The sequence below is a fragment of the Trachymyrmex cornetzi genome, unplaced genomic scaffold (genome assembly GCF_001594075.2).
Source record: "Trachymyrmex cornetzi isolate Tcor2-1 unplaced genomic scaffold, Tcor1.1 scaffold166, whole genome shotgun sequence".
NCBI classification, from domain to species: domain Eukaryota; kingdom Metazoa; phylum Arthropoda; class Insecta; order Hymenoptera; family Formicidae; genus Trachymyrmex; species Trachymyrmex cornetzi.
In genome coordinates this window covers 330128-353290 of record NW_017296266.1, presented here as the reverse complement: position 1 = coordinate 353290, position 23163 = coordinate 330128, and the positions used below count along the sequence as shown (strand labels likewise).

Below are 23163 nucleotides of genomic sequence, written 5' to 3'. Positions count from 1 at the left end.
TACTCTGGTGGTGGTGGCGGCGGATATTCCGGCGGAGGGTAAGATATAATAACGCAAAACTATTCGATAAAAAAATCAAAGACTGTTTTTTTTTGTTTTATGCAAGACACCATCTCAATGAATTTTCTTTTTTCAATATCACAATGTTTCAGCTCCAATTATATAAACATCTATAATTAAAACATTGAAATCATGATCTTTGTTTATTTAATTCGGGGTATATTAATTTTTTACCAACTTTGTTCAATTAAAAAAAATTAAGTTATAACTTCTTATTTATTCTCCGTACTTCTTTTATCATTGATTTTTTCAATCTGCCAATTAAAAGTTTTTCTCATGATTTGCTGTCGTTATCCTCAGCTCTGGTGGTTACTCCGGAGGCGGTAGTGGCGGTTATTCCGGCGGTGGTGGTGGCGGTTACTCCGGTGGTGGCGGTGGCGGCGGCAGACCGTCGTCGTCTTATGGTGCTCCAAGTGGAGGTGGCGGACAGAGCTACGCCAGCAATGGAGGATACCAATACTAATCCAGATATGTGTTCACCCGGCGAGACGATCTCCGTGCTCAATCGCGTCGGCTTCCACCAGGTTTTCCGCGTTGAACAACGCAAACCGAAACTATCGCAACCACAAGACTCGTCAGTTCGATCGATCAACTTGATCGACTACGTGTTATCAGAAAAGAGACGTGTCGATCCAAGAGGCTAGTTTTAATCGAAAGATGATGGCCTTGGTGTCCGCAGTTACGAAGAGATAATCTCGGACATGATAACATTGTGAATAAAGATCAGAGAAGATCAACGCTGAAGGCATCCCGTTGTTATATCATCGAATGTGTCCTCCAACAATCACATAGATATATTTGAGTTTTTCCACGGGAACATCTGTATGACAACAGCTGACGGGAGAAACGTGCGAGGATCGTTCGCCGCATCGTGAAATTCGTGCTAAAGATTTAACAGCGATGAGTTCTCAGTCGGGAAAGTTGTGAGCGAAGGAATACTCGTCCCGATGGCAGGCGCGTTCCCGCGAACGGCCGAAAGAATAAGATAGTTATTTTTTTTCCCTTTCTTTAATGTTATTACCACTTTCATGTACCGGCTTCCAGGAAAGCGTCTGCTTATGGAACGTTACTTCCGTCGACGTCGAAGAAAAGCGAGGAAAAGAAAGAAGAAGAAGAAAACGAAGAAAGGAAAACAAACGAGAAAACTCGATTTTCCACATTCGGAGCCTGTAACTTATTTATTTTGTAAAGACGCTTTTTTGTACTAATAATAAAGCCGCTATGCTGATAAGGAATCTCGTCAATTTGTCAACTTTTTGCTCATCCCGTTTCGTTGTACCAGAAATTAATCTTTTTTTAGGAAATCTCCTACCTTTATATTTCATGAGGTCTTTTTAATTATATAATTAATTATCTTCGTGTTGTAAGTCAATCTAAGTTAAAGACCTGAATTCCGGATTTAATCTTATCTTTCTGGTCACGCAACTGTTTCCTCTTTTTTCAAATAATAAAATCTCCTTATGGTTGATTTTGCCCATTAACTATCTCAATTTTCGGAAACGGTTCCCGCTTTAAGAAGAACTCTCTTTCTAAGTCTCTACACCCAAAGGAAGATGATCAGCGAGACGAAGAAGAGCTCGGTATAAGGTTAGTCGGCCGACACGGTCGATTTATCGATTCTCACGGCTCGGATACCGGGAGGGCATGAATAACTAAGAGCTCTCTTTCTATTCCTACTGTCGAGCGTCTAAAAGCGCATATTGATATCGAGAACTTCGCGAATGTGATGGCGCGAGTCCTGTCCCATAATCACGTTGTCGACCAACAAAACCGAAGTGTGCGATATGCATGGCCATTGCAAAGCTCTTAGGTCGGTAGTTGTTGGTTCTTATTTTAAGATCATCTCAAGTAATATCTTAAGATGTTGATACAACTCTGTGGCCAGGATTCATAGTCCGTCTTTATTTCAAGACTAGATCTTAAATAATGTCTTAAAATATGGTGATTGGTTTATGATATCTTCAGACTGTACTCAAGACGATCTTAAATATAAAAATCGACTATAAATACCTTAGCCATTGAAAAATTAAGATACCTCAAGGTTTCTTCTGGATGTGATCTATAAATTTTAAAATATCGTCGGATCTACTCGTTTTATCCGTGTAACACGTAGTATTATTAATATTTAATATTACGTTGCCTCTTCAGAGGTGAGAAACGTAAATATGATAAGAACGTAAAGTTCGGTACTCGTACAGTAAAAGTAAGTCAACATAACAATTTTACCAAAAGTACCTTCTAATCAGCTCTGTTCGTTTAAACGAACATGCAGTTATGTACGAAATTGTGTTATACGCTACGTTGACGAATTGACACAAGTACCACTTACTAAATTCTCCAAATTTTATTTTTTCCACCCCTCTTAAAAATTTAACTCTTTGCACAGTTTAGGTGCATATAATTCTCAACCCTCTTGAAATATCAGAGTTCATGCTCTTTTAAAGGATGCAAAGGTTAACGCCAAAACACCGAGGTGGTATTCAAGACTTAGAAGGGATTCAACTATGTGTTCTTTGAAGTTTATTCATACAACGATCTTACCATATTTAAGTTGCTAATCCGTCTCGTCTGCAAATTTATAATTCCAAAGAAGTTCACGTTTTCTCAAGTATTCCTTGTTGGAGCTTGTCTTACCTGCTGTTACGTTATTCCTTCAAGACGCTAAACGCTGCTTGCCAGTGTCTTCAAGATAAATTAATCAACTCTGCCTTGGGTCGTGCTTGGAGAAGGAGAAGTACAGGAGGTACTTGAAAAGCTATCTTTTAGTTGTCGACTACAACTCGTCTCGAAACTATATGGAAACCGCACATTGCCACGCTAAATATGAACCGCCCGACATTTTTGTACACCGTTTATTTTTAACATTTACAATCAACATCTCTTTCGTTTGTCAATTATACACGTATAATGTCATATAATACAGTAACGCTTCTGCAATACATATACATGGATATACTCCTCCGGGCGGGATGGGGAGGAAAGGGAGAGGGTGAGTCAGGGGACGCTTTGCTTTTTACATGTTTAATAAATTATTCTACGTAATTAGGTAAGTCACCCCGTGCGTTTGGGACGCGCAATATTAAGTACGCCATTTTGGTCTCCAAGCGGGAAAGTGAACGACGATCTCGGTTTGGTTGAGGGATCGTATTCGCTAATTCTTATTCGAGCCTCTTCGCATTTTCGTATTCGCACGACACAGATTGGCTGTCGACTCGCGATTTTATAATACTTTGCAACGAAACAACGTCATTCTGCGGGGAATGATAGACCCTTGGATGCACGAGCTTCTTGAGAAATTGATAAAATTCATTCCCTTTGAATTAAAAAAAATTCGTCAAAGGCAAGAAGAAAATAATTTTGCAAATAGCTGAAATGTATAAAATAGATGTCCATTGAAATTATAATTTGTATTCTTAATTATAAAGATTCTTTATGTTGACAAGAAGAAACACGCAGTGATCTCAAAAAACTTTGTTTTACTTCAGTCATTTATATTGCAATTCTAAAAAATATTCATTTTAAATAATCTACAAGACCCTTAACAAGATTTCCAAAATTCTTTCTCTTAAGAGTTTCTCGGCATGAAGCTACGCGCATAAAGATCAACAAGGACACTCGTGGTAGTAGAATAAGCACAAGTATCCCCTTTCACCCCAAGAACGTCGAGCGTTTTCGTCCTAAAGGATATATGTTATATATACACATAGTCTTATCTTATTATTTCCTCCTCTTCGCGACTAATTATCTAATATACAATAGAGCACACTTTATGATATGTATAGGTTTCTCGTTGCGTCGCCGATTACAACGTACGTTGATTGATATGTAAATGATACGTGGCCGTCTTATGAGAGCATTCTCATAAGCTATTATATAATGTCTACTAGTTTCTCCCACATTCTCAACACGCGACTCCTCCACCTGTCTTAAATTCGTACAAAAGAAACGATGGGAGATCAACCTCGAAGCACAAATATCTATATCGAGACAAGCGAATTCATTATCACGCTCGATCGAAACGAAGTGTAGATGAATGACCGATAATTATTGAAATCCACAATTTCTCCCTATCTTAGTTTCTTGAGTGTAAATATAAAAAACGCATAAAAATGTAAGAGATGCAAAAACTCAGGAAAGCAACAAATCAAAGACTTACGTTCCAGATTTATTATGTAATGTATTAATTAATTAATTAATTATTCCCATTTAAGAACCTGATTAAGGAACTTGAAGATTCGTCCCGTGTTGGGTCAATAATTAAAGTCTACGATCAAGACGAGAGATCATTAAAGTCCTCCTTATCATCGTTCATGTAAATCGAAAAATGGAGATACGCAAATCTCCGTATTTCAAAATATTCGAGTTCTAAACTGTGATAGTTTGAAACGAATCAAGACGATTATCTCTTGACTCCGAACTCGCCGGAAAATTCACGAATGGTTGAAAAGGGAAACGCGCTGCGTAGAAAAATAATTCGCGATACTTGTGTTCGTGATACTTTCGTATTCCTGGCGCGAGAAGCGAGACGGGCGGTCTTCGCACGCGGTTCATTGTAGCGCGATACTTTCGTGCTTCGACAGGAATATAAGGATAATAATTTCATCGCGCGCGCGCTCTTCGTCCACGAGCGTCACGGATTAGCCAGCCGGCGCGCTCGTCATCGTCTCTAATATCCGAGTGAAAGTACGCGGAGCCGTACTAACGACGGACGGACGAACGGAAGCGCACGGGAGATGCATGCTGCACAGCGAGAGATCCACGAGTATCTCCTTCCCCCTCCTTCACGATCTCGTATCGCATAGCGAGCTCCGTTCCTCACGTTTCGAATCGCGCCGTCGCGTCGCACGCTCGTAATTTCACCTCCGTACGGCATCTCCGACTTAACGAGCGGATAATACGACGACGCGCGGCGGAAAACGGCTAGGCCACTTCCGGCAAATCGCCGGAGATCCGTGAAACCCCCTTCTCCTCGAGGGTATTTTCAATTCCGCTGGAGAACACCGCGGAAGAAGAGGTTCGCGAACGAAGAGACGCGCGTGATCTTGAATGCAGAACGAAGTGCCAAGCGATTTGAACGAGTTACCTCGGAAAGAAATCCGGTCGTAAACAGTTTCCGGAAAGTGAAAAGAAAATATGAACACGTTTATATACAGGATGTCCCAAAATTCGCGACTCAAAATACTAGAAAAAAAATTTTCGGAGAATTAAGTAAAAAAGTTATTTGTAAATATTTTTATTTTAAGCAATAGTTTCTATATAAAAATTTAAATATGTCAATTACTGTGTGTACTGGATGTGTTACTGTGTGTACTATGGCTGTGTATAATATATTTAAGACAGATCAGATTAAAGAGCAATAATAAAGGTAGAAAGAAAGACAGAAGTAATAAACAATTTAAAGTAGGAAAGCGTATGAGAAAGGTATGGATGGATGAGTGAGATAGGAACAACGATTGTAGGGCAAGTTCCCTCTTTGTATAAATACTGAAGAGAATGAAATTCTATTCTATTCTAATATAGCCAAGATTACAGACTACGTTTAGATGGACATCTGTCAGTATTAGTGAGTGCGCTAGAGAACGCTTACTAATACTATCGAGATTCACGGACAGGTGGCCGTCTAAATGTAGTCCGTAACTGACTATATTTAAATTTTATCTCTTCCCTTATTATCTCAAAAATTATCGCCTGAAATAAAAATTTACTAATAACATTTAGACTTAATTTTTCAAAAATTTTCTTGCTCTCTATAGTATTTTGAGTAGCTAATTTTGGGACACCCTGTAAAATATTCTTCAACTTAAAATACTTAAAATAAAATAAATACTTAACAAAAATGACACACGCACACACATACACGAACACGCGTGCATATCACTCACATACATACAAAGAGATAATATTTTTAATGACTTAATGCTTTAGAATATTATATCAGGGACTTCTATTGTATGCAAATCGCTGCGTCGTTGAAGTACAAGAAGCCCTTTAAAAATTCCTGACATTTGAACTGTAAATACGTTATTTTCCTTCGTTTTCTTGATATGTTAAAGTTATTTGAAAGCACCTTTGTCCAACATTATTTGATATTTGATGTCGATATTAAAATTTCTGATATCTCAAACATATATAAGAGTTCCATGTACTTTCATATCTACTATCTGTCTACGAGTTAAACGAATTAACAATCTTGCACATTTAAAAATTTAACACGGAGGCAGGTCTCTTAACGCGAGTCCATCGACGAGCGGAAAATCCTGATCTAACGGGAATAAAAACGCGTTTTTGTGAACTAGAAAAATATACTCTGTTCACACGCTACTCTAGAAATAACCGATACGCATTCTGTCTGGAGGAAAATGGTAGGTAACTATTTTGCAAGCACGATGAACGGGACCGATCAATTATTCACGCAACAATGTTGAACGGAAAACGATCACACGACACGCTCGAAAACTTAATCGCGTTGAATTTTACAGGATCGCCAAGTCAGACGCTTATCACAATTCGTCGGGTGAGTAGGAACTAAGTATAAAAACACTGTACTATCTGTACGAAATTATCTAAAGTATCTCATCCCGTCATTACGCACACAACATCGCGTTTCGAGATCCAATCTTCACGAATACGTTTGAAATTTCGCATCTTTCAGGAAACCTTTGGGACCGTCAATCATAGAAACCTTCCAATCAAAGTCTGACTGTAAGATAGCAACCTATGTTTGGGCAAGATACATTTTTTTCATGCTGTATAAGAAAAGAATAAGTATACTATGTAAAAAAAAAAAAACTTTTATAAGCCAATGTAACGCTATGAGAAATTTGCCACCATCCAGAAATTCGACCCAAATATTATATTCAACCGCCATTATGCGCAATGTTACACCTGGTACTCTTACTCTCTAAAACTTCTAGAGTGAAAGCTCACTCTGAAAAGTGAAACCTCACTCTTAAAGATTGAAAATTGAGCCACTCTTTTTCAAGACTTGCTAATTTTCACTCCTTAGAGTGAGATTCCACTTCAAAGAATTTAGAAAGTGCGACATGTCTTTTCTCACTCGCGCAATTTTGGCGAAAAATGTCGGACCTTTGTCATGGCCACTCTAATTAAAAGATCTCTGGAGACTATAATCAATCGGAAACGAATCTGCGTGAAAAGCAATGGATCCAAGTAGCAAAGTGATCTCAAATGACGTCTTAATAATGTCTTAATGACGTCTTTAACGTTAGTAAGACGTTATTAAAACATCACCTTTCTACTTCGTGAGTTATGTTTCAGTTTAACATAAGAGGTAACAATTTTGAAAAATATTTCTTGTTCTTTTTAATTATGTATGTCACATCCCACTCTTCTTACTTACGTTTAATTATTTTTCTAATGGGGTTTGTTCAAAAACAATCAGTTTTAGATTTCAACATTCGTCCTTAACGCCGACGTTAGTCTCGAAACGCGATGTTCTCATCCTTTGGCGGCAAATGATATATAATACATGAGCAATCAGGTATAACGAGCGTAAATATATTACATATTTTTCTAGGCGTTTTATGCGTATTGCGTATAGCGACCTCGATATCGGTGCTATAATATAATGTACACACACATATATATAATATATATATGTGAACCACGTAACAAACGGATCCTCGAAATAACAATGATGGCGATAACTCGTACCTGCGATATTAACACCTATGGATTTAGTCTTCTCGTGTATGTATAACGTGTATGTATAATATATATATTGAGAGAGAGACAGAGCGGTCTATATTTTCTTTCCTCGTCACTAAGTCACCCATCTCTCTCGCTCTTTACTGTACTTACCGCTCATAATTTTTATATCATATATTTATATTATTATATACTATATGATAAACATAACGGACCTGCACTACGAACGGTCTGCCTGACGAAACTCCGCGGCTCACGTTTGACGCACGAATGCAGTGACGATGCCGCCGACGAAAAAGCTGTGCTTCCAAGGAGAAACGTAAATATGTTGCAATCGGAGATAATCCATCAAATAATTTTTTTTATTTAATGCTATAATTTAATAATGTATTTTAAAAAATAAGAAACTTTTTTGAGCAAAATAGAAACTCAATAGTATAAAATAATTTTGACAGACAAATTAATGCTGTTACATATTTAAAACATTTTTTAATATCACAATAATTAATTTGGTAATTTTCGAAACGAAACGTTCGATATTTGTAATATTTAATTAGAATTATATATTCGTGAACTTTATGCGCACCAAATATGGCGCTGTACTGTTATTAATTTTTTATGTGTGTAAATTTTATTTCAATATCGAAAGTCCGTCTTTTTCATAAAATAATTATTAATTAATCACTACTTAATATAAAAATAATTCAGAAAGATTTCTAAACACGAAGTATTAGTCTTAAAAATATGTTACAAGAATTTCGATTCTTAATCTGGAAAATTTTTTAAACTTTAATATGACGTTACACAGTTAATTTATATAAAGTATTACTTGATGTTCTTTCTCATTTCTTATATGTGTGTCTCAAATCAGGCATAAGAACGTCTTTAAGTTTCTTAAAAGTGAAATAATTTTCAATCTAGCATACAGCCACTTATTTTTAATGGTCGATAACAAGATCGGCCTCGCACGTGAGCCGCGAGGGAACGTAAAATTCTACGATGAGAACGGTCGTGCTAGATCATCCTCCGATTCTAACGACGCATCTATTATACAACGTGTTTCTTTTACGTTAGCACGTATAGATGAATATGTATGTGTGTGTTCGTGACTCGTGTGTTTCTGTACGACTGGGCGAAGCGAGGGAAGAACGATCGATCGCAAGTACAAAAGCTTCGTTTTACCTCCTCTTCTAACACCAACATGGACACTCGACATTACGACGCACGTTAACTAATTATAGCGCGAACTAATTGCAGTGAAAGAGGCGATAGAAGGATGGCATACTAGATGGACGGGGTTTCTCTTCTAACGTGCCTTGAAGGAGTGTCCGATCGATCGATATTTATCGTCGCTATTCCAAAATCAAGAAATATTCAGGATTATTACTAAAACCTGCGGCGCACAATGATTTTTTTTCCTGCTGGATTGCTTGCGTTTTAGTAAATTATTATAATTGCACCACACGGAACGTAGAATTTTTAGTAATTTACTGAAACAATCCAACAGGAAAGCATACATCGTGTGCCGCAGGCTTAAAAATGTACCGAGGGTTAATATCAATGCTGAAATATTTAAAATATTTTATTGTTAGAAAAGGAAAACGTGTATATATATATATATTTTTTTTTTAACAACAATAATTATCAAAAACTCTTACGAGACAATATAATATTTGAAAAATATAATAATATCCATTTGTCAATAAATGTTAAGGAAACTGTCAATATTTTAATATTAAATCGGTTATTTTCAATACTGGATTGACGATAAATATTAATCAGAACGTACTTTTATCGCACGCTTCTGCTAAATGTGACTATTTGATATTTATTTCACATTTTCGTTTAAAATGCATTTCATATTTGCTTCTATTAAAAGTTTATATTAATATATAAGATAAAACTTCAAATAAAAGTTTATATTAAATAAAATTCAGATATTCACATTCACCGAAACATGAAATAAAAATATGTAGGGTACTTCAAACACATCGCATACATCTTCTCGTCATCTCTCACTTGGCAACTTTCAGATACGTCCATTACTAAGCTTTCGAGATCCGGTCAGATGAAATCCTCATGACGTTAAACGATAATTAAAGTTTATTATCCATAGAGATCAGAGATCACGACTGATATTAATTTCATGATTCTTTCTCGCACGTCATTCTGTGCACGCAGAGAATTGAGAGAAAGTACGCGATACGTCTACGACCCCGCATACAAACTTATATAAACACGTTGACCGCTCGATCTAATTAATTTCTATAACGAAGAGAAGCCACGCGCCGATCGACTGAGCCCCGATAAGAACCCTCGCAATCCTCACGATTTTCTCTATACTTATATTATATATATATATATACCTCTCCAAAAAGAAAACAAGGAAATCACTAGGCCTAATTGGCGGTGCGGGGTAGGGAACGCCCGGCCTGAATACGCCCGAAGCTCCGACTTCCGGTTTGGAAACGCTACGCTTTATCCCCTTGCCGCTCGCGTGTACTTTCCAATCACCTTATTCTTCCACTTTCTGTCCCCCCCTTTTTGATCCCCATTTTCTCATTAGTTTATTGCTTTTTCTGAGCAGCGATGGGAATTGGGAACACGAACGCGAGCGGACGCGGGCAGGTACAGATCGTTAGACGGGCACCAGCAACATGCGGATACACGCGCGCACACTCACGCATAGACACAAACACGCGCACACACATACACGCACGCACACACAAATACACACTCACATATACGCGAGTACGAAAGAAATTTCGTATCAGACTTACCGCAGGCCACCGCATTGTTGGCTCATCTCGGAGCTCCGTGGACGTAAGGCGGATAGAAAAAGGAAAAGTGAACTGGAAAACAGGAGAACATGGGTTTACGTAATCAGCCGGGAAAGTCGGAAAAAACCGATTAACACTAGAACGACCCTCCCAGGGAAAGAGACAATTTCTGCCGTTAACAATTCCGACTATCTACGATAATCATTGCGATAATTATCTTCGCAGTTTCCTCGGAGACACATTAGATTAGAGAAGAAGCAATGCTGGCTAAATGTATATTATATGATTACGCGCCTTGTGTCGATAGACTAGATTCAAGATGCAAAACAACGCGCAGGCGAATTAGAGACGTTCTAGTATTAATTCTTGTTCAAGAGTTTCCTTCGGAATTATTTCAGCAATTATTTGATTAATAATTATCTTTGGCAAATAAAATATCTCAAGACACATCTTAAATGTAACGATATTAACGCGGAACTGATCGAAATAAGGCCCCTCTCAGAGACTTAACACTTGGAACGATCTTTTATAACATTTGTTAAAAATTTATGCTGTCGAGAGTTAAGAGGAAACCGTCAGATTTAATTAAATAAACATACCGCTGAAAGAAGCAGCACGGTTCGAAGAGAGCCGACTGCAGGAGGTTCCGAACGCAGACGGGAGGGAGCAAGAGAAGAGGATCGTGAGAGGAGGGTGGAGACGAAAGACAGAGAGACCCGCACCGCCGCACTTATTGTTGGTCACAGCATCCGATCACGGAACCAGGAATTAGAACGCGGTGCTGGATTGTGGCTGACGGGAAGCGCCGCCGGGCACATGTGGCACCAGGTGTCCACCACCAGGTGCCGAGCCGCCGCCGCCGCCGCCACCGCCGTCGCAGACGATGCCGTCCATTGTACCTCCGACCATCGTACATCCCGGCTCCATGTCGTAGTCCGGCTCGAGCGCAGGATTCACTCGGCCGTTCGATTCGTCCTTGCTGCCGTAGAGCCTGCCGACACCCGCAGCTAGGACCGCCATCTGCTCACCCTCGGCCGGGTCCGGGCCCACTCGCTCGACGTCCTCCGGGATGTTCACCACGCATCTGAAGACGTCGTAACCCGGGGCGAGCCGCCCGGTCAGGAAGGCGAACTGCGTGCCATACGACACTCCCACCAGAGTTATTAGCGACATCAGCATCGCCATTGTCCTGAATGGGAACATTTGCGTCGATGTCTTCTCGTCGTAGCCCGGGTAGCGTATTAGCGGGGGCAACCCCATCATCGGTTCGCCGCCGCTGACGCGCACCAGGAAGGCGATTATGTACGCTGATAGACTGCCGTAGGTGTTGCAATAGTCCTTGAAATGCACCACCATCAGCAGCTGCGGGAACAGAATCACGTAGACCAAATCCGAGCACATGGACCAGAGGCCGTAGATCGACGGTATCGTGAGGGCCATCACGGTGCTCAGTACGCCAACCACGCCGATTCCCGCTCGCATCACCCAGATGATCTCCATCTCTGACGCCTGCACAGAGGGTGTAAAGATCGCGCCTCCACGTGAGTCCAATATCGAGGAGAATAAAAGAAATTGGGAAGAACATTGCGTCAAGTTCTAAGGAAATACACGTATTCTATCACAGGACCGTAGTGCAAAGTAGTCCGTCATGTTTGCTTTTCATTTCACCATTCCACGGCTCCCAGTGCTAAGCCATCATTATCTTTGCACTAGGCTCCAAAAACTTTTTCAACGGCCCTGTTCTATCATGTGTTAAACTTCACAAAAATAGTTATAGTTAACAACGGCGCAGATATGATGAATCGACACGCGAGTATAATCAAAAGTTGGCGTAATTAAGATAGTGCACAGCAATGATGCAATACCTTCACTGCGTAATACGTATACATGTAGAAATAGTATTGATTAAAAACTACTTAGGAATTCTCAATTAAAAACATAAAAATACTTAAACAATAAAAATAATCGTAATCTACAAGAGAGTAAAATAAAGTTAGATAGAAAAAAAATTAAATTATTATCTTTGTATTAAGTAATTATATATTAATTATTAAGTAATTATTATCTTTGTATTAACCTTCTAGAGGCGACATCGTCTTGTCATAAAATAACTTTTTTATTGCCTTTGCTTAAAAATAACTGGTAAGTGAAGAATCTATCTATCGATATTTACATTATCGATACATATATCGGCGTATAACCTTTCTAGTGAGTAAGAGTAGGTACTGTACTTCAATGTTTAACGCTATTTTCATTTTCAGTTCTTATTTTCTTAAGTATAACTAATTTATAGCGATCCCGAATTTATCCTGAATTTAATTTTAAATTAAATTAAAGGGGAATGAACCTATTTTTTAATCTTATTGCTTAAATATTTCAAAGTGGATGAATTTAAATTATTTACAATTCTCAAGATGCTTAAATTAACATAAAATTATTAATATCCTTTTGAGATGCTTTTGGCATCAAAAGAGTTATCAAATTATTTGTCAGTTTAATATGTGATATTATCACTCTAGCTCTACTCATAATTGCGTTTCAAGAAAAGTTTTGTGTCCACGGTTCGCAGAATTGGATATGTATATAAATTCACTCTGAAATATTTAAGCACTAAGATCCGCTTTGATCGAAAATAAATTAATTTCCCTTAATTGATTTATTCTCGATCTAATACGAATTGTAATTGTTTAAAGTGAACGTTGCACATAATTGCAACACTCGCCCTTAGAGGATTAATCACAAGTTAAAAAAGGTGAAATAAGATCGACGTAATTACGAACTAATTTTCGTCGTGCAGTTCATGACAAACTTTCGCGAAGAACTTTACGAGCTTGTTATAAAGTTTTGCCTTATACGCATTAAAGATATGCATCGACACGAGCGGCACGTTGTGTCAAGTAGTGGTTTCACCACATGCATGAATGAAGCTGAAATTTCACACGAGATGCAGCTAAAAAACTCACCCGCTGACGGAAGATCAATTTATAAATGTTTCTAGCAAACATCGAACTAGCAGAGAGGATGCTGCTGTCCGCAGAAGACATCACCGCCGCCGATACCGCCCCCAGCCCGAAAAAGGAAACGAAGTCCGGTGTCAGGTGTTGCAAGACCAACGGTAAAATCATGCTGGTTTCCGTCTCCGTGAAAGGATAAGGACCAGTATACTCCGTCTCGTTCCAAGCTGCGACATAATTATTGTACAATTAACACGTAGCTTCTTTTAAATAACATTTGTTTGCGTTGGTTAATTAAATTTTCATCACTGCTCCTCTCATTTATCTTAATATCCTTATCATGACTATATACATGTATATCGTTTGTCAAATTTAATCTCATTTCTCTTTGCCACCAATCTGCATGATTGTGAGATGTTTCTAATGCATACTAATGCAGGAATACCGTATTGTATTCTGTAGCTGCCCTATATATATGACTAATAGTCAGAATAATATATGATTTCTAAAGGGCAAAGGAGAATTTCTTGTCTTTGTCTGTTGCTTCGATTTGTATCGCCGCTTGTTTCACCTATCTACCGTCTTTGTTTGACGTCACGCCCGCGTAATTCAAAGTTCCGTAGGTACTTTCTTCCTCTCTCTATCTCTCTTGCCAGCCATGCACGGGATCCTTCCGCAACATACCGGTACAGGGTACCGAATTAGTTCCGGGGACGTAGCTGCGCTACAACGGGCGAGTCGCCGCATTCACCCTCGCCCTCGCAAAAGCAACGCCACATGGCGGGGTCCCACGCTATTGTGCACGCACGCGAGTACAACCCGAGACACCCCTCGGCCGTCCGCGCCCTTCGCGTTCGCCAACCGCTTGTAAATACCAGCAGTTCTCTCTTTGTCGAGCCACCAAATGTCAAGTAGCCTCCGAATGCGAGGAGAAGCGTGGGACGACGGGCAACCCGGCTTCTAATTCGATCCTCTCGAACGAGGAGCAGGAGGTTTGCGAAGGGGGATGGATCATGTTACTACCCTCGAGCGAGACGGCGACGATTTCGAGAGAACCAGAAACGCCTCATTTTATTATTAATACCCTCTCAAATTGAGTTCTTTCCCAACGCAAGAAAGATCTTAAGACATCTTTCTCCGAGGAAATGAGAGAACGCCGAATTAACATTTGCACGTTTTATTTAAATAGTCGCTTAAATGATGTATTTAAATTTTAAACTTATTCATTATTAAGATAACGCAAAAGAGAAGTACTTAATTTAAAGACGCGATAAAATTTAAATATTCTTGAAGGAGACATATAACGTGATAAAAATATTTTTTACAAAATTTTACGGCGTGACGGACCAGTGAACTCTCCAATTTATCGCTTCAATTAACATGTATTGCGAATATATATTGCATACAATGTTAACTGTATAACGTCACTTTAATCAATAATTAAATGCGTACTCACGAGTTGCTTTGGCAATCGCTCCAATCAAAACGGGGGGAATGGCCATCAGGATGCAACCCATAGCGGCAACGTAACTCAATACTTGAGCTCTCCCCGCGGTTTTCGAGGAGAGGACACGTTGGAAGTACACTTGCCAAGGTATACCGCCGAATATCAAAAGTAAACCGTAATCCAAATAATACCAATATTCCTCGGGACTCACTTTGCCGATCCAATCAACGTCCATGGAACTAAGGGATTGTACCTTCGGATTGGACCAAGCGAACGGGATACACATCCACTATTGACAAAAAATGATTTCCATCATTTTAATATATAAAATTTTAAAAAATTCGATAAGAGAATATATTTTGTCAATAATAAAATAAATAGTTAATAATAAAATATTATTTATAGTGTGTGATTTTCTAAAAATTACTCTAGACTTTTCGCATTTTTCTTTAATATTTTGAGAAAAAGATGATTATTTTTACTAAACTGTTGATGTTTAAAATAATATCTATTTTATAAAAAGAATTTTTATATTAATAGAATTTCGAAATAATTTAGTAAATGTTCAATTCGTTTCAAATGTTCTTTTAGACGGTTTTTTTGTAAGACTGGACACATATAAAGCGGACTTTAATCTCTAATTGATTGATACAAGCTTTTCAAATATCTTTTCCAGACACAGGATCTATATCGCTACTCTGATTATTTCTGAAAGGCCTGATTTATCGCGATTAATTACAGTTAATGGACGGCGGTTTCACTACAGAGGGACGAGTTTGCATTCGGAACGGTATTTGAAAGGGAAGTTTCGTAGTGCTCGAAATAAAAGCATTGCGAATGTAATATTGTAACTCCAGTCAATTAGTAAAGCGTATAGAGGATAGCATAACTAATTTAAATATTTTCGTTCAATAATATAAATTATTTTACGTATTAATACACATCATATATTTTATGTCAATAATTTCTATTGATACAACAGAATGAGATTATGCAATTGGAAACACGACGTCAGAATTATACTCTTAATATTTAAATATTTTTGAGTCGCACGAATTCAACAACATGAGAAATATATATATATCTTCTTTTAAAAAAAACTTTAATTTTAGTCAAATAAATTAATCTACTAAAAGCAGAGTTTAAAAAGATAAGATCTTTGCATTGTAAAGCTTTAAAGTTCACCGTTGTAATGGAAACCTCTTCGTTAGAAGCAGAAGTCTCACTAAAATAATAGCTCGATAACGTTCTTTCGAGAAGTGGGTCACCACCTATACGTCACCGAGTATAAATTTGGTAATACAAACGCTCGCAGTAGCGAAGCCACGATATCGATTATCTTCGAAGCTTATATTGTATCAAAGACTCGTCCGACCGAGCGTTGCACGGGTCAAGTAAATACCGTGACATTTATTAAAATTTTGTTCTACTAAAGATACTAAAAAAAACGCGCAATCAAATTTTAACAGTACATTATAACGACTTATTTTATTTTTATTTCAAGTTATTCTTTATTGTTTTAAATAAATTTCTCTTTAATTATTGACAATTGTTTTATGATATTTAGTTGTTTACACACAAATATACGTTCGAGTGTTCTTAATTGCTTTTCCAATCATTACTATTTGCTTGCACTAAACAAGTAATTATAACTAACTGCAAATACTTAATACGATTTGACAACTCAATCGACCACTTACCAGACCGATGAATATGCAGAAGAGCTGAATGACGTCGGTATAAGCGACGGAGTAGAGACCGCCGAAGAGGGTGTAGAAAACAGCGATGCAGGCGCTCAGGATGACGGAAGTGCCCTGGTCCATGTCGATGATGACCGCCAGCGTGGCGCCAAGTGCTGCTAGGATACCCGCCGCCCAGAAAACCTCGCCGCACAGAGCAGGCAGAAAGAGGAGGCCGCCCATACGCTCCCCGAACGCGTCTTGAAGCGGATCCAACATCGTGACGTACCCCTGCTGTCGCATCTTGTTCGCGAAGAAAATACCACCTGCAACAGAGAGTCAAGACCATTGAGAACAACATTTTTCCACTGACATATCTCATTATGGAAACTGAAATAATTTCATCAAATACTAGAATAATATCTTGTATACAGAAGAGAAATATCAACTTCAATTGTTGTAGACATTGATCAATGTTTGGATATCATAATAACTAACAATAAAAGAATGGAAACAATATATGTATGTTTTCACAGAATTTAAGCACCAGAAATTAAGTAAACACAAGTCTTTGATTAAGACATTTGAAAAACTTATCGACAAAATGCTAATAATTTGGTTTCTATTATCAAAATCCAAGGAGCTTAAGCTTGAAAAAATAAAAAATTTGAGGAAAAATATTAATTTTAGCAAATATATTAACATATGCGATAATAAATTTAAAATAATGCATGCAAACTGTATTTATATTTTATTCTTTATTTTACGAAATTACCATAAATGGAAAGAGAAATGGAGTATGCTGAAACTTTTGAGTGGTAGATCTAAAAATAATTTTGTTGGATTAGCAAAATAATTATATAGGAAATTCAAGCATGATGAGCAATGTTATAAAAAGTTTTAACATTTTAGCAACCAGTTTAAGAGTTTTACAAAATTATTTTGATACACTAAAAAATTATTTTCAAATCTGTATCTAGCTAAATTTTTTAATTCTTCAGTAAAATCGCTCTTTTCGTGTAAAGATCCGGATTTTGAAGAAATAACAATCTTAAATTTTTTCTTAATGCTACTAGATGATCATTCATAGACGTAGCAAAGCTAGACTTTCAATGGAGTTATAGTCGCATTTATTCTTTGTCGAGGTCGTTTGACTGCGCGCGAGACATTGGGTGAAAAAGTTATCACTTTTATATGCAAGAGTGCCGATAGCGAACACTCTGTCGACTGTCTGTCTGTTATATTACAAGAATTCTATTGTCGGCCGCCGTAACTTCTTCAGTTGGACATATAAGCATTCCAACATCGTGTAAAGAAAGACACGCCATCGATCAACAATCTTACGATTGTTCTATCGTCGATCTTTGCGATTGTAAACTTTCACCGTTCACCCGGCTGATTAAGGCAAACTTACACAATGTATAGCATGTGATTAAAAATTGCCAATTGACTCATAAACGGGAGTAAATAAAAGGAATTTTTAACAATATAAGAACATCGACAATGTAAGAAATTGGCAACCAGTCTGAAACAAATATTGTATTAAATTAAGTTAGCTACTGATGATGGTCTAAAATAGACCGAAACGTCTAGGTCGTTTTTGTATACTTTTCACTCAAAATAAATGAATTTACCAACAAGATCCAGCGTGTGGCTGTATGCTCTTTTTGTTTTAATTTGTTTATATTAGTAGCCACTTATAAGAATTAATTTAATTTTTTATGTATTTCAATATTATATTCTCTAAATCTGAATCAGTGGATAATCACTGATATCAGTGCCAAGTATGCCACTATTCGCTAATCACCCAGTGATGTATTTCACTGGATAATCAGTGAAGTTCAATTAAAAAAGAAAGAAGGTTTGAGCATTATATATCCTAAAATATTGATATTTATATGTTAATTTCAATCTTCTAATACTATATTCATTGAATTTATGCACTAAAATAAGATTAATTAGATCACATAATAAAAGTTAGCTACGTTAAATTGCACAAAGTCACCAAACAATAGACCAAGTACGGATAACATTACAAAAAGGCAACAGTAAAGTCTGATTCATCAATTTTACGTGAAACTTTTAAAATTCTTTTAGATGAAGATGAATGGAAGTAAAGTTTATTGTACAGAGATTTTTATTCGCGTTCCGTATCTTTGGGGAAATTATTCACAGAAACAGAAAGACTGAAAAATGAGTAAACTCATACTTTTTTACATTTCAAAGTACTACCGGAATAACTGTACTTTGCGTGACAAAGAAATGAAAAATTAACGCAGTCACGAGAAATAAAACAATTGGACTCACCGAAAACGAGGCTGAGAGCATATCCAAAGGGTGCCTGGCACCAGACCAGACCCCTGGTGTAGATTGCCTCGGCGGTGCCGTTGATGTAACCACCACCGACCCAGGTCGCCGTCATCGTGAATATCCCGACGAAGAGCCCGATCGAGCGGCCAGCCAGCATGACCTCCTCCTCGGAGTCGTTGCCCGCTTCTTTTTTCCTGGCCGCCCATATTCCCACGCCCAAGATCAGCAGGTAAAAGAGAACGATGGAAATTACCCCGGCGATGTTGATCATTTTCGGGGAGTAGGGGTCCACCGGCGTGAGCTCGAGCTGACGGAGACGTAGGTCCGAGAAGTTCGGCGGGTGATCCGCTTTGGGATTGTCTGGATATCTGAATTCAATTTTTTGGACATGTTTTTCTCTTTCAGAAACCTTTATGTGAAAAATTAAAAAAATTTCAAAAAGAGTTGAAATCACGACAATCGCTATGCTTAATTTGATAGTAAAAAATATATTGTCACGATAACAAATCAAACTAACCAAGACTCTTTATAAATCAAAGAATTGGAAAGAATAAGGGTGCTGACTAACATATCAGGAACCGATTTTTGAATTATTCATGGTAATGTTTGCGGTATGATGCTTTGTAATCGTGATGAGCGTCCTTATTTTCGAGATAATTAATTATATTCTTAAAGTTTTTTGATAAATTAGTTTCCATATTCTCTAATTCGACATTTTCAATATTTTCCTTCTTTTTCATTTTCCTTTTCTTTCTTTTTTTTGTTTTGTTTAATTCTGGCATTTAAATTCTCGATGTAGGGAAGCTCACCATAACAGGATAACTTTTAGTTTACATATGTTAGTTTGTGTTTGCTCTGAAGAAGGCTCAAAAGTGAGTCGAAACATGTAAGCGCGTTTAGTGAATAAAGAATTTTCACGCTTCATAGATGTATTATTTACGCGACGTCTTCTGCGCCTAACTCTTGGCGCTCTTATTCTTTCCAATTTTTTGATATTATCATGAATTACAAAAATTTTTATATTTTGCATTTTGAGAAAAATATTATGTTTATATAATTGAAAAAATTATTTAAAAAACTATAACAAAGAAAGAAGAAATGGAAGAAAAATCGCAAAATAAAAATTATTTCTATCTAGAAGCTATTTCAATATCAATGGAATAAATTTTATTCGTTCGTCATCTTACTTCGTGTATAGTCTAAATTAAATTTTACAATTTTATTTATAAGAATTGACTTTTTAAATTCTTTTTTTTTTAATAATGCGATACATTTTTAAGTGCCAAGCTAATTGCTTTTGTTAATTGCTTTTTTAATTAAAAAAGATAAATATGCGAATTCTCTCCCTTTAGTCGCCGCGACCGAAGATGTTAACGGATGCAAAAAACTTCTCAGTGTTGGCGTTGGTTTTACAAAGAACTTATCAATTTCGCGTAGAGAGTGTATTAAAATCTTCCACTTGATTAACACCGTGACCGTCACGCTTGCGCCCAACAAGTGCAGCTAAGCGCAAATATTATGTTTCTACCCGAGGGGTATTTAAATCGTTCAACCGAGTTCACCCTCTAATCCTGTTAGGCGCGGTCTACCCGAGGCGCCGCCGCTCGATTCGGCTTCAAAAAGGATGTAGCTTCGATTAACGCACTTTACTCGGCGTAAAATAGAACAAAAAAGGAAATTAAAAAAGGGTTTTACCGAAATATATTTAAAGTTAGATACAGATTAGAAAATAATTTTGTTGGACTATCAAAATAATTATAGAGAATGCTCAAGCTTGTTGCTTGAATGTTAAGACCGGTATTCATAGTATTCGATTTCTATATTCAAGACCGTCTTAAGTTCAATCTTGAAATATCATGAACCAATCAGACAGTCGCATTAGCATCTTAAGACATTACTTAAGACGGTCTTGAAATAAGAATCGACTGTGAATACCGGCCATAAACCTCTTGTATCATTATTCATCATACTTAAGTTTCCTTCATAATAATTTCAATGATGCAACAAAATCATTTCCAAATGTGTGGAAATTTTTAAATGCTCTTCAATAGAATCGTTCTTTCCGTGGATGACTCTTTCCTTACGAAAGAAAAGAATAAGATTACAATTTATAGAATAAAACACAAAAATGCAGTTTTAAAAGATAGTTTTTCGAAGCGAGATCAAAAGAAATAAAAGCATATTTTATTGGTAAATAAGAAAAATTCACCTTGCAAATAATAACAAAGCATCGCAGGATACGTTTCAAAATCAAAGGGAAAAGTAAAGAAGAAACATAAAGGAATGTGTGCATTTTGTATACCGAAACCATAAAAAGCACGGTTGCTAAGAGTTCATCTTACGGGGCATATAAGCTTCTTTGATTTCGATCTCTTATTCTCTTATTCTTTATCATTCTTTGTTCTTCAAACAAAAATAAGGAAAGAGAATTAAAGTGTTATTAAAATTACAAAAATTATCGAAATTTCTACTCAGGAGCGAGGTCTAAATATCAGGGGTGGAGGTTTACCTTTGAAATCCCCGCGAGGTACAATCACGCAACAGCGGGGGGCAGCCTCACACGGGCACCGGCGGCATTTCTTGAAGACGATGCTTCCAGACGACCGACGACGACGCTTGGTTGGGATTTGGGGGGCAGCAGTCACCCCACCGGAGCGAGGTCTTCTGGGAGGGGCTATTCCTTGTCCTAAACGCGAGGCCGCCCATGGGCGCTGATGGCCATCGATTTTCACCCAACTCACCGAGCCCGCTGCTTCCCTGCCTGCCTAGTTCCTTCGTTTCCACCCTCCTCTCTCGCCTATTTCCTGCGCCCACGGGACCGATCGCGGGGATCAGCACGGTCCTTTACCTATAGAACAACGAGAACTGTTATGTTTAGAGATATTAGACGCCAAAGAATGTACGGAAGTGTCACCAAGGAGAGTATTTCAGTCAGAAGATGTCATCTGGTATTTCAATTATTTGTAAGAGCAAGTTTGTAACAAGATCGATTAACATGCAATCGACCGAAGGGGTGGTTAACCCAATAAGTTAAAGTTTTTAATTAACTGTGAAACTCGGGTTCTTATAAAGTTATTGTTCATTATTAAACAACATAAACGATGAAAAAGTATTGACTTTTCTAATGAATATATATTCTTGTCAGCTCAACTTTTGTGTTTAAATATATAGGGAAAATGTCTTTTTTTTTTTAGCCTCCAGCATCAATAATTTCTTCAATATGCAAAGAGAATTTACAAAATTATGTACACTTTTTCACAACGTTATTTTCAATAAATCTTTTAAGTAATTTTAATCTTAGATATAATTTAAATCAACTTGGGGTCGACAATATTTAAATTATATTTTTCAATCTAAACTAATAGCTTTTTACCATTTTAGAATATAGATTTTTCATGCATTTTAAATTTAATCTATCTACTCCTAGAAAATTCTAATTTTAAAAATGAACGAACGATCGAATAAATTAATCAGCGTTTTAAAATTTAATCAATCCTCGAACATTCATAACTTGTAAAAAATTTAACTATCATTTTGATCAACGTCAAGATTGTTATAAGAGAAAGTTTTATTATAAGACAGAGATTCCACAAATAAAATTATCACATATAGTTCTATAAGTGCTGCTCTATTCACACGCGCTCTTTTATATCCAAGTACGAATACATACGTACAAACTTTGACTGGCCATGGATCTCTATGAATTATTTTTACGCGATTGTACTCTAAAGCTGGCTGGTAATAATTCAATGCCGATTATAGTAGTTTGATACCGATTAAACGTAGAGAAAAACGAATTTGTTTTACGTATTTTATTTTATAACATTTTTCTATGTGAAATAAAATACAAATGGTACAGAAAAGAGAACTTCCATCGCCTACAATCTCATCGGACCAACCCTACTTCTCTGAATAAAAATTTGAAATGTTTTTCGAAGATCACTATTTTTTTTTTTTTAAACTCGTTTATGTTACTACAGCCAAATGGTTACTTACGGACACTTTCCTCGCGTTCCCACTGAACGGATCTCCCGATCCCGTCGAAGGAACCCAAAGTGGCTGCGACTACCTCATTGTGGAACCGGCGTTCAGCGCAACCAATCGATGACGTGGGGTACCAATGGCTGAACCGAAAGAAAACCGGCAACACGAAGACAAGGTACAGAGTCGACTTCACGTGACGGGGAGCGCAAGTACCGGTCCCGAAGGGGGTAAGCGAGATGGAGCGCGAGACGAACCGGAGATCGAACGGATCGTCGTTTTCG

At 37.4% G+C, this 23163-nt stretch overlaps 2 protein-coding genes across 2 annotated transcripts in view; one reads left to right on the top strand and one right to left on the bottom strand.

The window, feature by feature from the left end:
• The window catches only part of LOC108759045 (pro-resilin), a 7185-nt gene extending 5890 nt beyond the window's left edge, over nucleotides 1-1295 (top strand). The window contains exon 3 of the mRNA XM_018504305.1: nucleotides 387-1295. Coding sequence (XP_018359807.1) covers nucleotides 387-523 — 137 coding nt within the window. The 3' untranslated portion in view covers nucleotides 524-1295. The remainder of the gene's footprint in view (nucleotides 1-386) is intronic.
• Nucleotides 1296-11171: 9876 nt separating this feature from the next.
• Nucleotides 11172-23157, bottom strand: ChT (choline transporter). The gene is made up of 7 exons (XM_018504357.1): nucleotides 22895-23157; nucleotides 21408-21746; nucleotides 18896-19266; nucleotides 16610-16914; nucleotides 14919-15198; nucleotides 13472-13689; nucleotides 11172-12017 (listed from the first exon to the last, which is right to left on the bottom strand). Exons 3-7 carry the CDS (start codon nucleotides 19167-19169, stop codon nucleotides 11277-11279), a joined length of 1818 nt encoding a protein of 605 aa, XP_018359859.1. The 5' UTR covers nucleotides 19170-19266; nucleotides 21408-21746; nucleotides 22895-23157; the 3' UTR covers nucleotides 11172-11276.
• Nucleotides 23158-23163: the final 6 nt, after the last annotated feature.

What these genes read in the sequence shown, in the direction of transcription:
- ChT (XM_018504357.1), bottom strand. Translation starts at nt 19,169, where the DNA reads ATGATCAACATCGCCGGGGTAATTTCCATCGTTCTCTTTTACCTGCTG. An exon ending in AGCGATTGCCAAAGCAACTC is followed by an intron (nt 13,690 to 14,918) that starts GTGAGTACGCAT and finishes ATTATGTCGCAG; the next exon opens with CTTGGAACGAGACGGAGTAT. An exon ending in AATTGATCTTCCGTCAGCGG is followed by an intron (nt 12,018 to 13,471) that starts GTGAGTTTTTTA and finishes CCCTCTGTGCAG; the next exon opens with GCGTCAGAGATGGAGATCAT.